Source organism: Dama dama, chromosome 30 (genome assembly GCF_033118175.1).
Source record: "Dama dama isolate Ldn47 chromosome 30, ASM3311817v1, whole genome shotgun sequence".
Classification (NCBI taxonomy): Eukaryota; Metazoa; Chordata; class Mammalia; order Artiodactyla; family Cervidae; genus Dama; species Dama dama.
In genome coordinates this window covers 32,078,544-32,091,788 of record NC_083710.1, presented here as the reverse complement: position 1 = coordinate 32,091,788, position 13,245 = coordinate 32,078,544, and the positions used below count along the sequence as shown (strand labels likewise).

The window sequence follows — 13,245 nt, the reverse complement described above, 5'->3', positions numbered from 1 at the left end:
ACAGAGAGATCTTCCTTGTTCTTTCTTGTGACTGTGTAGTGCTTGATCACATGGCTATATCAGTGTATTCTGGTTTATTCAACCAGTCCCCTCCCTACTAATGGACTAGTGGAAGATTTAAGACGTACAAGTTACCTACTGAAAATGAATAATATCTACAGTTTAGCTTGTCAACCTTCATAAAACTAAAGATTTATATTTTCATTGGCAATTCACTAATGCCTTCAAGTTCTGATTAACATCAGCTGACTAAATTTATACTGATTTCATATATATATTTGCACTGTGAGTTATTTGGTATTAATCATTATCAATTTGAGAACCAAACTTTTTGATAGTTAGGAACTAAGCATTCATTATGTGCACTGAAAAATTTTATTTATTTTTTTTTTTAAAAAGTTTAAATGTATAATCTTCTCAAATTTTTGTGTAGTTACAATAATGTATAATGAACAGACATAGGAAATAGAATCTCTCATTAGATTTTCATTACTATATAATATAAAATGCATTCATTAATACATAATGTGAAATATATTTTTTTAGGCACAATGAAAGATAGAAGATTGTTTATGCATCACATTTCTTTAGAGCCAGTTACCTGTGGACCTTCTTGGTAAGACATGTTTAATTTTTTTTAATTCTAATATAGTGTAGTAAAAGTGTGGGTTTTTTAAAATATATTTCTAGATATACTGGCTCTAACATACAGTGAAAACATTAACACTTCCCTTTTTTGAGAGCCTGCATCAGGATTAAATAATTCTGTACTCTGGTAGTACTTTATACTGCTACACATATTATTATCTCATTTTTAATAACTTTGTAGACATATAGATTTTATTTCAATTTTATGGATAAGGTACTAAAGTTGAGCAGGATATGGAAATTACTCAAAACCAATTAATAAAGGTGGCATATCCTTGGTAGCTCAGCTGGTAAAGAATCCGCCTGCAATGCAGGAAACCCTGGTTCAATTCTTGGGTCTGGAAGATCTCCTGGAGAAGGGATAGATTCCTGGAGAAGGGATAGACCCACTCCAGTATTCATGGGCTTCCCTGGTGGCTCAGATGGTAAAGAATCTGCCTGCAATGAAGGAGAGCTGGGTTAGATCCCCAGGTTAGGCAAGGTCACCTGGAGAAGGGTATGGCAACCCACTCCAGTATTCTTGCCTGGAGAATCCCCATGGACAGAGGAGCCTGGCTGGCTATAATCCATGGGGTCGCAAAGAGTTGGACATGACTGAGCAACTAAGCACACACATATTATATCTCAATTATAGTAATAAAAGTGAAAGAAAAATTAAAGATGGCATATATTAAAAATATACTTTTATCTCTCCTCCCTCAAAACTGTACTAGTTACAAGAGAATTTTTTAAATGTATTAGTCTGTAAGTACAGTGTTGTTTCAGAAGAAACAAATTTTTAAAAAATTAATATTCTTTTTAATATTTATTTTACTTATTTATTTATTTGGTTGCACTGGGTCTTAATTGCAGCATGCGAACTCTTAGTTGTGGCATGTAGGATATGGTTCCCTGACTAGGACCAGGGATTGAACCCATGCCTTCTGCATTGGGAGCACAGAGTCTTAGCCACTGGACCACCAGGAAAAATCCTGAAATAACAAAACTTTCGAAGCTAAAATCATGAATGACTTAGAAAGACATAGAAATCTAAAACCTAACATTAGAGCAGGCAGAGAAGCTACCCAGTTTCCCCTAAAGAACCTGAAAAAGACTCAAATTGGCAGCAACATATACTTCTGAAGGTGAAGTAGAAAATAGGAAGATTAGTTGAAAATCCATGTAAGATTTTCCCTTCTCCCACTGCAAGCAGGCAAAAAAATCCCTCTTCTACCAAAAGACCAGAAGGTCATTCTCTGGAGAATATGAATTGGAGAGTTTCTGAATTGGGGATGGGACTAGGGGAAGGATCTGAAAACAGAGATTAAGTAAAAATATGGATTTCAAGTGGTGAGAACCCCTAGCCTCGTTCCCACACTTGGCTCCCAAATGCTGGCAGCTGGGCCTCTAGGCAAAAGACTCAATGATTCTTTTTCTGGGTCTTAGGACCAGCCCAATAGAAAGGCTACTGATAGTTGCAGGTATTGAAATTAAACTGCACTGCCAGACAGTGAAGCCAACGATCGACAAGCTCACCAGCACACAGCTTCCAGTCAGCTATTCAGTGCTTCACTCTTAAGCGAGAACAGAAAATCAAAGATCACTCGTCACTGGAAGAAAGCTCCTGTGAAAGACAGTATCCAAAGTAAAGGGGAGGCAAAAAAGGAGCTCAGGGGAAATAGACCATGCAAAAAGAAGAAAACTTCAAAAGTCCAACTGGATTGCTTGTCTTAGAGCCAGGCATGACAAGAATTATTGTGCTATAAATACTAAAATGAATATAACAAAGTGATGTGAGAACATAAAAAAATTGGCAGCTAATTATGTGACAAAAGCTTAATAGGAAAAATACTTTAGATGGAATGTAAAGAATGCTGGTTAAAGAGGTCATTGCAAATCTGGATGCTGTAAGAAGTTGTGTGACTTTCATCATGGGATTTGTCAGGCATGGGGGTGGGGTGAGGATAGGGAGGAAACACAAAGAAATGGGGAGAGTCAGACTAAAAAGGAAAGCTTCCTGGATATCATTTCTGACAAATCAAAACCTGGACAGGCAGTGGTTTGTCTTTGGATGTTTCTGAGAAGCAACATAACCAGATGTATGTTTTAGAAATAGATCAGAGAAACTATTGCAAGGAGATTAGTAAGGAAGTAAAGGCATTTATTGTCTTCCCAGGTGACTCAGTGGTAGAGAATCCACCTGCCAGTGCAGGAGACCCGGGTTCAGTCCCTGGGTCAAGAAGATCCCCTGGAGGAGGGCATGGCAACCTGCTTCAGTTGCCGTAGACAATCCTGGAGAATGCCTGGAGAATCCCATAGACAAAGGAGCCAGGCGGACTACAGTCCATGCAGTCACAAGAGTCAGACATGACTTAGCAACTAAAAAACAACAAAGGCTTCGTTTAGTTAGTACATGTGGTAGAGTTGAGATTGAGTGGAAGATAGATTCCCCATTTGGCCAGATAGTCATTAACAGAGAGTGGCAAAATATGTCCCAAGTAGATTCAAATAGATGTCTTGATCATAAAAGCTGCAAAGCAGACTCCTCATTTTCACAATATTCTTCATATTTAAAAACAATAGAGTAAAAGAAATCAATGAAAGTAAGTTTTGGAGCAGGTTTATTCATTCCTGTGCATTCGATCACATCTAGATCATCTATTCAAGGAAACAAGTCCAGCGATTGTTACCTCTCTGTCCTGCATTGATAATTTTTCATTTCTACTGGACTAGTCCTATCAGTGTGAAAGTCACTCAGTCGTGTCCGACTCTTTGCAACCCCATGGACTATACAGTCCATGGAATTCTCCAGGCCAGAATACTTTCCCTTCTCCGGGGATCTTTCCAACCCAGGGATTGAGCCCAGGTCTCCTGCATTGCAGGCAGATTCTTTACCAGCTGAGCCACAAGGGAAGCCCAAGAATAATGGAGTATGTAGCCTATCCCTTCTCCAGGGGATCTTCCTGACCCAGGAATCGAACCAAGGTCGCCCCAGTTCTCTGCATTGCAGGCAGATTCTTTACTAACTGAGCTATCAGGGAAGCCCATCAGTGTAGGTAGTTGCTATAAATCTCCCATCTTGAAAAGAGTCTCTTGACTTCCCTTATCCCACCAGTCCATTTCCATGCCCCCTTAAAGCACATCTCATTAGAATTGTCTCAACTCACCTTCTCTACTTTCTCTCTTCCCTTTCTCTCCCAAACCCATCTCAGATTTTTATCACCACCCACTACCACCCCTCATCAAGATTACTAGTGAACTCCACATTGTCCCCCATCCTTGTGTTAATCTGTCAGTAGCATTGACACAGTTAATCACTCCTGCTTTCTTAAGGCTTCTGGGCCATCTCTCTTACTTCTCCTATCCCACTGGCTCTCTTTCTTACTTTCCTTTGCTAGTTCTTCCCCCGGCCACTAAATATTAAATTACCCCATGGTTCAGCTCCAAATGGCTTCTCTTCCTGCCCTTCCCCACTAGTGTCTCATCCGCTCTCATGACTTTGTATACCATCTATTTGGTGATGACTCCAAAATTCACATCTTTAAGCCAGATTTCTTCCAAAAACAACATATTCATTCATTCAGCTACTTGCTTGACATTTTTATCTGGGTGACTTGTAGCCATCATAAACTTAACATCTCCAAAGCTGATGTCCTATCCTATAAATGTAAAAGTCTAACAACTCTGCTTTCAAAATATACCCCAAATCCAATCACTTTTCACCACTTCTACCCCTAACACCTGGTTCAAGGCATCATAAAACTGCCTGGATTATTTCAGTAGATTTGGTCTCCATGCTTCTGACTCTGCCTCTTCCCTCCTCCGTAGACACAGTGAATTTTCAGCAAAGCAGCTGGCAGGGTCCTTTTTAAAGTATTGATATGACAGATTATGTCATTTCTGGACTCAAAAACTGTTCTATGACTTCATCTCAGAATACAAGCTGGAATTCTTTGGCATGCTACACAGGTTCTCTGTGATCTGGCCTTCTTGCTACCTTTCCAGTCTCACCTGCTAACTTCCCCTTGCTTACTCTGCTCCAGGCATATGTGTGTACAGCCTAGCATGTGGTGTCCGCTCTTCCGCTCTGCCTGAAACAACCTCCTCCCAAGTCCCTACATGTCTTTCTCTCACCTGTTTTAGGTCTCTTTACAAATGTCACCTCATCAGTAATGTTTTCCTTGCCACCCTATATAAAATATCATTTATTTATTTTGGCTGGACACTTCCTGTCCCCCTTATCTTGCTTTAATTTTATCCATAACATATTATACCAGCTGACATTTGTTTGTTTCCCTCCACTAGAATATAAACTCTATGATTTTGTTTGGTTTGTCACTATATCCCACAGCCAGAACACTGCCTGGCATATAGTGGAACACATTACTTGCTGGCTAGATGAATGGATAACTAAGGGTTGGGTAAAAGGAAGTATGAGGTTTTCAACAAAGTATGGAGGAAGAACTTCTATGCCTGGGAAGTTAATTAGTTTTCGTTTTGGACAGTTTGAGTTTGAGATGAGTGTGCAACATCAAGGTAGGGGTGTCTGATAATTGATGCAGTTCACAGTGCAGTAATACCATCCGGGGAATGTCAAATTAAACAAAGATGAATGTTTTTGTTGGATAGATGGTGATTTAAGCAATGTAACTGATTCATATCTCCCAGGGAAAGTGTCCACAGAATAAATCCAACTTTAGAGGCAGGAATGTTTTTAAGAGAAAGAAGAGAAAAAAAAAAAAAAAAGTTTAAAAAAGACAGAAGGAAAAAGAGGGAAAATCATGGTGTAAATGTTGGCAGTGAGAATTTTAAAAGGAAGTTTTCAAAACTGTCAGGGGTCAAGCTGAATGTATTTACACATGAAGCTTTTTTTATTTTGGCTTCGGGAGATCATTAGCAACTTTACTGAAAACAATTTCTACAGAATAGTGGGGAAATTGAGAGTTCAGTGCGTAGAAAGTGAGCAAGTGAAAACATCTAGTTTAGATTACCTGCAGAAGAAGGTTGACCATGAGGGACAGGTAACAGTATTAGCTTGAAGTAGGGAGATAAGGCTGAGAAAAAAGTCAAGGGTGGGCAAGGCTTTCTGAGTGAAAAAGATGTAACAGATGATGAATGAGAAAGGAAGGATATGGAATGATCATTGTAAGAGCAAGACTCCCGAGCTTGAGATACTAAATGAGGCCAAGAGAACAGGTGAAGGGGTTACCGTGAGAAGAGAATGGGTAGAGAGATGTCTGGTGAAGGAGGTAAATGAGGAGCTGTGATTGATCTGGAGGAGACTGACTCTTCTCTACTATTTGCAGGTGATAAAGTTAGGCTGGGAGCTGGTGTGAGAGAGAGTTACAGACTTGCAGAATGTGGTATTCTTTTGGAGAGCAACCATGAGGAAATGCAAAACAGTCATCAGAATAGGATTGCCATGTAGCAATTGAGGGTCTCAAAAAACAAAAAAAAAACCTATTCTGAAACATTTATACATTTACTGGTAAATAAACTTAAATATTTTCTCCCTATTGTAGCATAACTACGGAATGGCGAGAAATACAGAACCCAAATTTCACTGCACCTGGTCAAGAATTTCTGTCTAAGTCTCACTTTTATGAACACCTGACTTTGGGAAAGTCTTCAAGCAATTTATCAATTTCAGGGCAGCCACTTTGCAAGGTTCCTGACCCAAGAAATGAGAAAAAGAGACACTCGATAACTACAGGCAAACCCATGAAAGTCTTTGTCCCACCTTTTAAAACTAAATCGCATGTTCACAGAGATGAGCAGTTTGTTGGCAAGAATACTAATTTGGAGGAAAACAAACAAAAACAAAAAAATACAGATGAGCATGGCTCTGGTGACAGTGAAAACAATGTTAACAACTGTGAAATTCATCAAACAACTATACTTTTCACCAAGGGAGAAGAAGAACCTTTAGGTATTGTGTAACAATTTGTGTTGACATATTTTTGCCTTTCGGTTATTTATTTCTTATATTAAATAATGCCTTGAGGAGAGGATTTTTCCCACTTTCATTGTGATTACTAATTTCAAAATCTTTTGTAATCCCAAGTCCAAAGATTAAATTATTCTAATGTTTTTTTCCAAAGATAACTATTTGTAGATTTTTTGGTTTAAAAAAAAAAAGTTTTAGACATACAATCTAGGACTGCTATTATTGATTATATTTTTACCAGGCTGCTAATTTTCTTCCAAATTCAAAATAAAAACAATCTATTTCTGTTCTTTTATACATTTTTTTAAGTAGAAACTTTTTTCATCCCTTAAGATTTAAAGTTAGAGCAAATTGATACAATTTTATAAAACAAGTGTTGTACTTCTAAAATTTTATATTCAACTTCATTTTTTGCTGTTTGTTCTTTAATAGATTCAAATACAAATCTTCAGAGTGCCAGAGATACACAGGATATGCGAATTAGAAAGAAACAAAGGCAACGTATTTTTCCACAGCCAGGCAGTCTGTATCTTGCAAAAACATCCAGTATGCCTAGAATCTCTCTCAGAGAGGCAGTAGAAGGCCGAATTCCCTCTGCGTGTTCTCACAAACAGGTATGCCTTTGTCTGCCATGCTAATAACTGTTACAGCAGTGTGTTGCTTTATTAGCTGGCATCTCCAAATTGTTTTGTTTAAATAAAGAACAAATTGGGGCAGAAATGGATGAGTAAAATCATGTCCTAATTGGCCTACTGTGCCAGCCTCCTTCCCGTTGCTGCTTTGTTCCACCAAAGTGATCTGTGCTTCAAAATTACTGCTTCTCTTCCCCCTTCAAAATGTATTCATTTAAAAAAAAAAAAAAAATGTATTCATTTTAGTACTATAAGTGCTCTCAGCTAGGTGTTAGAGGAAGTGTGAATAACTCCTAACCCTGAACCTGCTAAGAGCCATTTACAGTTTTAAAAGAGATTCTTACTAAGTGAGCTCTATCTACTTAGAATTTGGAGTAATGGAGAGATGAGAGTCTGGGCCCTTTCTAAGTTTTTTAACTTAAGAAGTTTTCTAAAACATTAGGTTACTTTTTTATCCCCACAATGACTTTCTACCACACATGGAGCTGGAGGCAGGTACACCAAGGGAATGAGAAAGGTGCCGCAGACTCTTAAAGGTCATTTATATTATATAAAAATTTTTTAGCTTCTAGTAAGCAAGTTACATATTTTTACAGTGAGTGTTTTCATATTTAAATGAAAAACTTTGTGTAAATTCAGTTTTGGCTTGTTATAATTGTTTTTTCTGTGAAACATGTTCTTTTGTTTGATTTTCTTTTACTCATTTTCAAAATCTTCTATCATTTATTTTGTGCAGCTATATATGTATGGTGTTTCTAAACACTGTGTAAAAATTAACAGCAAAAATGCAGAAGCTTTTCAGTTTCACACTCAGGATTATTTTGGTAAGGAAGGTTTATGGACTGGAAAGGGAATACAATTGGCTGATGGTGGATGGCTCATACCCTCCAATGATGGAAAGGCTGGAAAAGAAGAATTTTATAGGTACTCTCTGCAAAGAGAAATTTTCTGTTAACTTATATATCCCTTCATCTCTCTCTTTCTCATGAGTCCCTTTTTCATCTTATCTCTCTCGAACTTAAAAACTTGACTAGAAATCAAAAGCTTATACATTGAATCATTTTAAGTACATTGTGGTTCATTTGATATTCTGTTGAAATGTTTTGAAAAATGAATTTTGGTTTGTCTTAGGATTTACTGAATTGGTTCTGCTTAAATTAGAACATTATTGCTTATACAAAATAAAGACTGATAAGAAAAATTAAGTATGAGTTGGCCTTCTCGTAAAACCACACACAGAGACACACTTCCGTGCATATTCTCTTTCATTGTGTATTTCAGTAAATATATAAATACTAAAATTAGAAATACTTAAATATCAGTAATACCAAATAACTAGAGAACTCCAGTGGCCCTAAAACATCAACCAACAGTTTAGAAACTGTTTATCCTCTTAGGATTCTAATGTTTATACAAACAGAATTTAAAGTGCTATCAGGGAGGTATTACCTGATGCCAGTGACAAGCGATGGGAAACTTTTCTCCAGCACCCTTATTTCTGAGATTTAGGTTTATCTTTCCAAAATTTACAGCTTTGGAAAAGTGGTAAAGCATCTTTTCCCTAAATTTTTCCTATGTTTTTAGAGTATTTTAAAACAGGAATGTATTTACATCTTGGTATTTGCCCCATATGTCAAATATTGATTCTAGTTGGAAAAGTAACAGTTGTATCACTTAATTGTATTAAGAAGACCACATATTTTAGAGGTCAATAGTGATTATTTTGTAATCAAGTGGGCATGGTTCAAAAATCTTTTGAGTGTTGAAGCTCAAGCTTTTTTTAAAGAAAAGAAATAGTGAGAGTTTATTTAAGCAAGTAGACGCTCTCAGAGGGAGAACAGGCAGATAGGTAAAGAGCTGCTGCCTCAAGCTGTTTTTTATCATTTAGCAAATATTTACTGAAGACCTACTATACCCAGATATTGCTAATATCTTGGGTACTAGGGTTAGCAAAACAAAAAAATCTTTGCCCTAGTAAGTCATATATTCTAGTGGAGGGGTTTGAAACAAGGAAGGAAAATTTCTTAAAGGACTAAGTAAATCATATAGTATATTAAAAAGTGATAAATACTTTGAAGATAAAACTAGCAAAGTGGGGTAGAGAGAATTGAGAGAGAAGAGGTAAAACTTTTTAAACACAGTAAGAAGGCAACATGTAAGGATACCAGTGCCAGTGGTTGGTAGATCAGAGGGTGAAAGTTTATGGATGTTCTTTTAATTACTTCTGTTAACATTAGTACTGAGAATGAGAACAGGAAAGGCAGAGGAGTTGTAGATTTGAGCAAAAAGGAGTAGCTATTAAGAGAACCAAGACTAGAGAAGCAAGTTCTTGAGTGATTTCTAAAAACAATCTCTTTAGTAAGAAATATATAATCTAAAATATAATTATTTTATTAAATTAAAGCTCTTATTTTTCAGTTGAAACAAGTGTATTGAATAATATGTGAATTTTTCATTAGCATATTTTGATACATGTCAAATCATTTTCTAAAGTTATGCTGCTTATTGATTATATATTAACTCATAAAAAACTTATTGAATGATCTTATACAATTTAGTTTTTGTGCAAAGAATAGTTGGGGCTATTGAACTCAGTATCATCTTATGTGATTCTTATTATTCATTCTCCCTTTATTTGTTCAGAGCTCTGTGTGACACCCCAGGTGTGGATCCAAAGCTTATTTCTAGAGTTTGGGTCTATAATCATTATAGATGGATTATATGGAAACTAGCAGCTATGGAATTTGCCTTTCCTAAGGAATTTGCTAATAGATGCCTGAACCCAGAAAGGGTACTTCTTCAACTAAAATACAGGCAAGTTTAAAGCATCCTATTGTGTAATCCTATATCGTGGTATGGGTCAGACTTGTAAGCCACCTGTGACTGTCTATCATAAAGGATCACTAGCCAGTTGTCATGACAGTTGCTATCCCACTTGTATAGCATAGTTCTCATGTTACCCTCCAGCCCCACTTAAGATCAATCACACATTCATATACCTCTTGCTTCCCTTTGTCCTTCCGTCTTCTCAAACTCTTGGCATGTGAGAATATGAATTTGACAAGTAAAGCATTATTGCATTTGGGGAAGATTAATATTTAACTCATTTTAGCAGTATAAAACTTAATATAATGCCAACTATCATCTTTGAAATTCTCTTTGGTCTTGGTATTTCTTCAGTAAAGGTTATTTAATTTTTATTCTCAATTTTTCAGTGACTTTTTTCTTACAGTGAAATTCTAGAGTCACAATTCCTAAAATAATGCATTTTTCTATTAATTTTTAGATATGATGTGGAAATCGATAGAAGCAAAAGATCAGCGATAAAAAAGATAATGGAAAGGGATGACACAGCTGCAAAAACACTTGTTCTCTGTGTTTCTGAAATAATTTCATTAAGCACAGATATATCTGAATCTTCTAGCAGTAAGACTAGCAGTGTGGATACCACAAAAGTGGCCATTGTCCAACTTACAGATGGATGGTATGCTATTAAGGCCCAGGTGGATCCTCCCCTCTCAGCTCTCCTAAAGAACGGTAGACTGACTGTGGGTCAGAAGATCGTAATTCACGGAGCAGAGCTGGTGGGCTCTCCTGATGCCTGTACACCTCTTGAAGCCCCAGAATCTCTTATGTTAAAGGTAAGTTAAATAAATGCACACTCTTGGTAAAAATCAGGCACTGATTCAGTTCAATGCTAGAGATGCTTTACATTTACATTTTTTAAATTTACTTATGCCTATTATGTTTCATTTTTTGAAAAAAGTACTGATACTCTTGAATGTAAATGGCAAATTTCTCAGTTAAATTTTTTGTGATTTTGGGGGGAAAGCCAGAGATGTTTATTGAGCTAAAATAATGTGGGTTGCAGTTAAAGAATAGGAGTAAATTTGCATCAGATGCTTATTTTTATACTTGGAGCTCTTGCCACCATGTTGGTCTCATAGTATTGCTCTACTTCCACCCAGGTGACTAGGCCAGATCTCTGTTTCAGTGTGACTAGAACATCAAGTCTCAATGATTCTTGAATATATAATACTAAAGTATGCTTTTCATCTCTGTGTATATTTAAACCTAGGTAACAGGACTTTGTCAGTGTTGAATAGTCTACAATATTGCTATCAGAAATGATTGCAGTATTGCACATTCAGATTCACTTATGAAATAACCTTGTAAAGAATTTACTTCTGTTATATTTTGAGTCACTGTATTTCAGGAAAGCATTTTAATAAATTAATCATTTTTAAGTTAAAGAGATAATTTGTCATTAACTTGGGCTGCAATTCAGCATACTATATACTATGATTTACAATATACTATGATTTACATTTCCTTTCTTTACAACTTACTGCTTTCCCTGGAGTTATTAAGTGTCTTGTCTTGTTTTTCTTAATTTTCTTTTATCCTTATTACCAACTCATTTTCACACAAGAGTCACATAAAAATCATCTATGTTAAAATACCTTTATCAGTTTCATTTCTTTTTCCTGAAGATTCCTTGGATTTCTCAGTATTCCTGCTCAATTCCAAAGTGGTTATCGTCCATGTATGTGGCACAGTTACCATTCTTGAGATTATTTTCACCTCTTTCTGTGTTAGAAGCCCCATATTCTAGATTTCATATCTTTCTAGATTTGTTCCCTGGTTTTAAGGCAGACAGCTACCATAGGCTTCTTGAGAAAGGGAACATGCAATAATTTTTTATCTTATTTACAAAGCTGACTGAATACAGAATTTGAGGTTGAAATAATTCCTTCAGAATTTTGAAGACATTTCTTCTGTTACCTTGCTTCTAGTATAGTTTCTGCTAAGTTCAGTGTTGGTCTTTCTTGTTCCCAGCCCTTCACTATGGGATCTGTCCCTAAGAGGTTTTTAGACTGCCTGTCTCCATTATTCTGAAGTTGCACAGTGAAATTAACCCAAAAAGAAGGAAAATTATTATGAAATCTGAAGTAGAAGTGAATATAAATTTTGCTTATAAATCAATTTGTTAATTTGTCTAGATTTCTGCTAACAGCACTCGACCTGCTTGCTGGTATGCCAAACTTGGATTCTCCCCCGATCCCAGACCTCTTCCTCTTCCCTTGTCATCACTCTTCAGCGATGGAGGAAATGTTGGCTGTGTTGATATAATTATTCAGAGAGCATACCCTATCCAGGTATGATATATTCTTGAAATTTACTCCATATTTCTTCCTTTGCATGCTCAGTCATGTCCGACTCTGTGATCCCAAGGACCATAGCCCACCGGGCTCCTGTATCCGTGGGAGTATTTCTTCCCATAGAGACGATTAATTTGAGTGATCCCTCCCTACCGTATGTTTCTGTTTGACACATTATTAACAGTGGATGGAGAAGACATCAACTGGATTATACATATTTCGCAATGAAAGAGAAGAAGAAAAGGAAGCAACAAAATATGCAGAAGCTCAGCAAAATAAACTGGAAGCCCTATTCACTAAAATTCAAGCAGAATTTGAAGACCATGAAGGTAAAATGAGTTGTGTTTACAAGATCTTTTTTTATATGAAAATAAAGTTTTAGAGGCTTCTAATTGGGTTAATTGTCTTCATTTTGAGTAATAGATTTTTTTTTTCTGATTCTGATTCTGAATCTGAATTTTTTCTGATTTTTAAAAAAATATTACATAGATATACAGATAAGCATTGAATTGGCCCCAAAATATCAGATCTTTATTCACCACAGTTAGCTTTTAGAACCTCACAAATTGCCTTAGGCAACTAAACATTATAGACCTGCAGCACTTTTCAGAAGTCTTAATTAAACTCTCCCTTGAGCTTTAGTAACTAGAGTATTTGTGGCATCGATTTTTGGTATTAGAGAAAGGAAAACAACAAGGGAAAGAACCATCAGATTATTTCCCCAAACCATTTGTCATTCTCTGTCCTCTGTGTCTTTATCTGTGTTATAGAACTTGCATTTTTGCTGTTGTAATTGTTGATTTTTATGTTTTTATACCTGGAGCTTGAGCTTGTTTTCCCCAGTGCCATCAATTTGAATAATAAAAATCATAGTGTT

At 36.4% G+C, this 13,245-nt stretch overlaps 1 protein-coding gene across 5 annotated transcripts in view; it reads left to right on the top strand.

The window, feature by feature from the left end:
• BRCA2 (BRCA2 DNA repair associated) overlaps nt 1–13,245 on the top strand; it is a 51,809-nt gene that overhangs the window by 24,486 nt on the left and 14,078 nt on the right. For all 5 annotated transcript variants that reach the window (XM_061133657.1, XM_061133655.1, XM_061133658.1 and 2 more), the window contains exons 13-20: nt 547–616; nt 6,150–6,556; nt 7,007–7,188; nt 7,943–8,130; nt 9,850–10,020; nt 10,493–10,847; nt 12,210–12,365; nt 12,553–12,697. In XM_061133657.1, the coding sequence (XP_060989640.1) occupies nt 547–616; nt 6,150–6,556; nt 7,007–7,188; nt 7,943–8,130; nt 9,850–10,020; nt 10,493–10,847; nt 12,210–12,365; nt 12,553–12,697 (1,674 nt within the window). The remainder of the gene's footprint in view (nt 1–546; nt 617–6,149; nt 6,557–7,006; nt 7,189–7,942; nt 8,131–9,849; nt 10,021–10,492; nt 10,848–12,209; nt 12,366–12,552; nt 12,698–13,245) is intronic.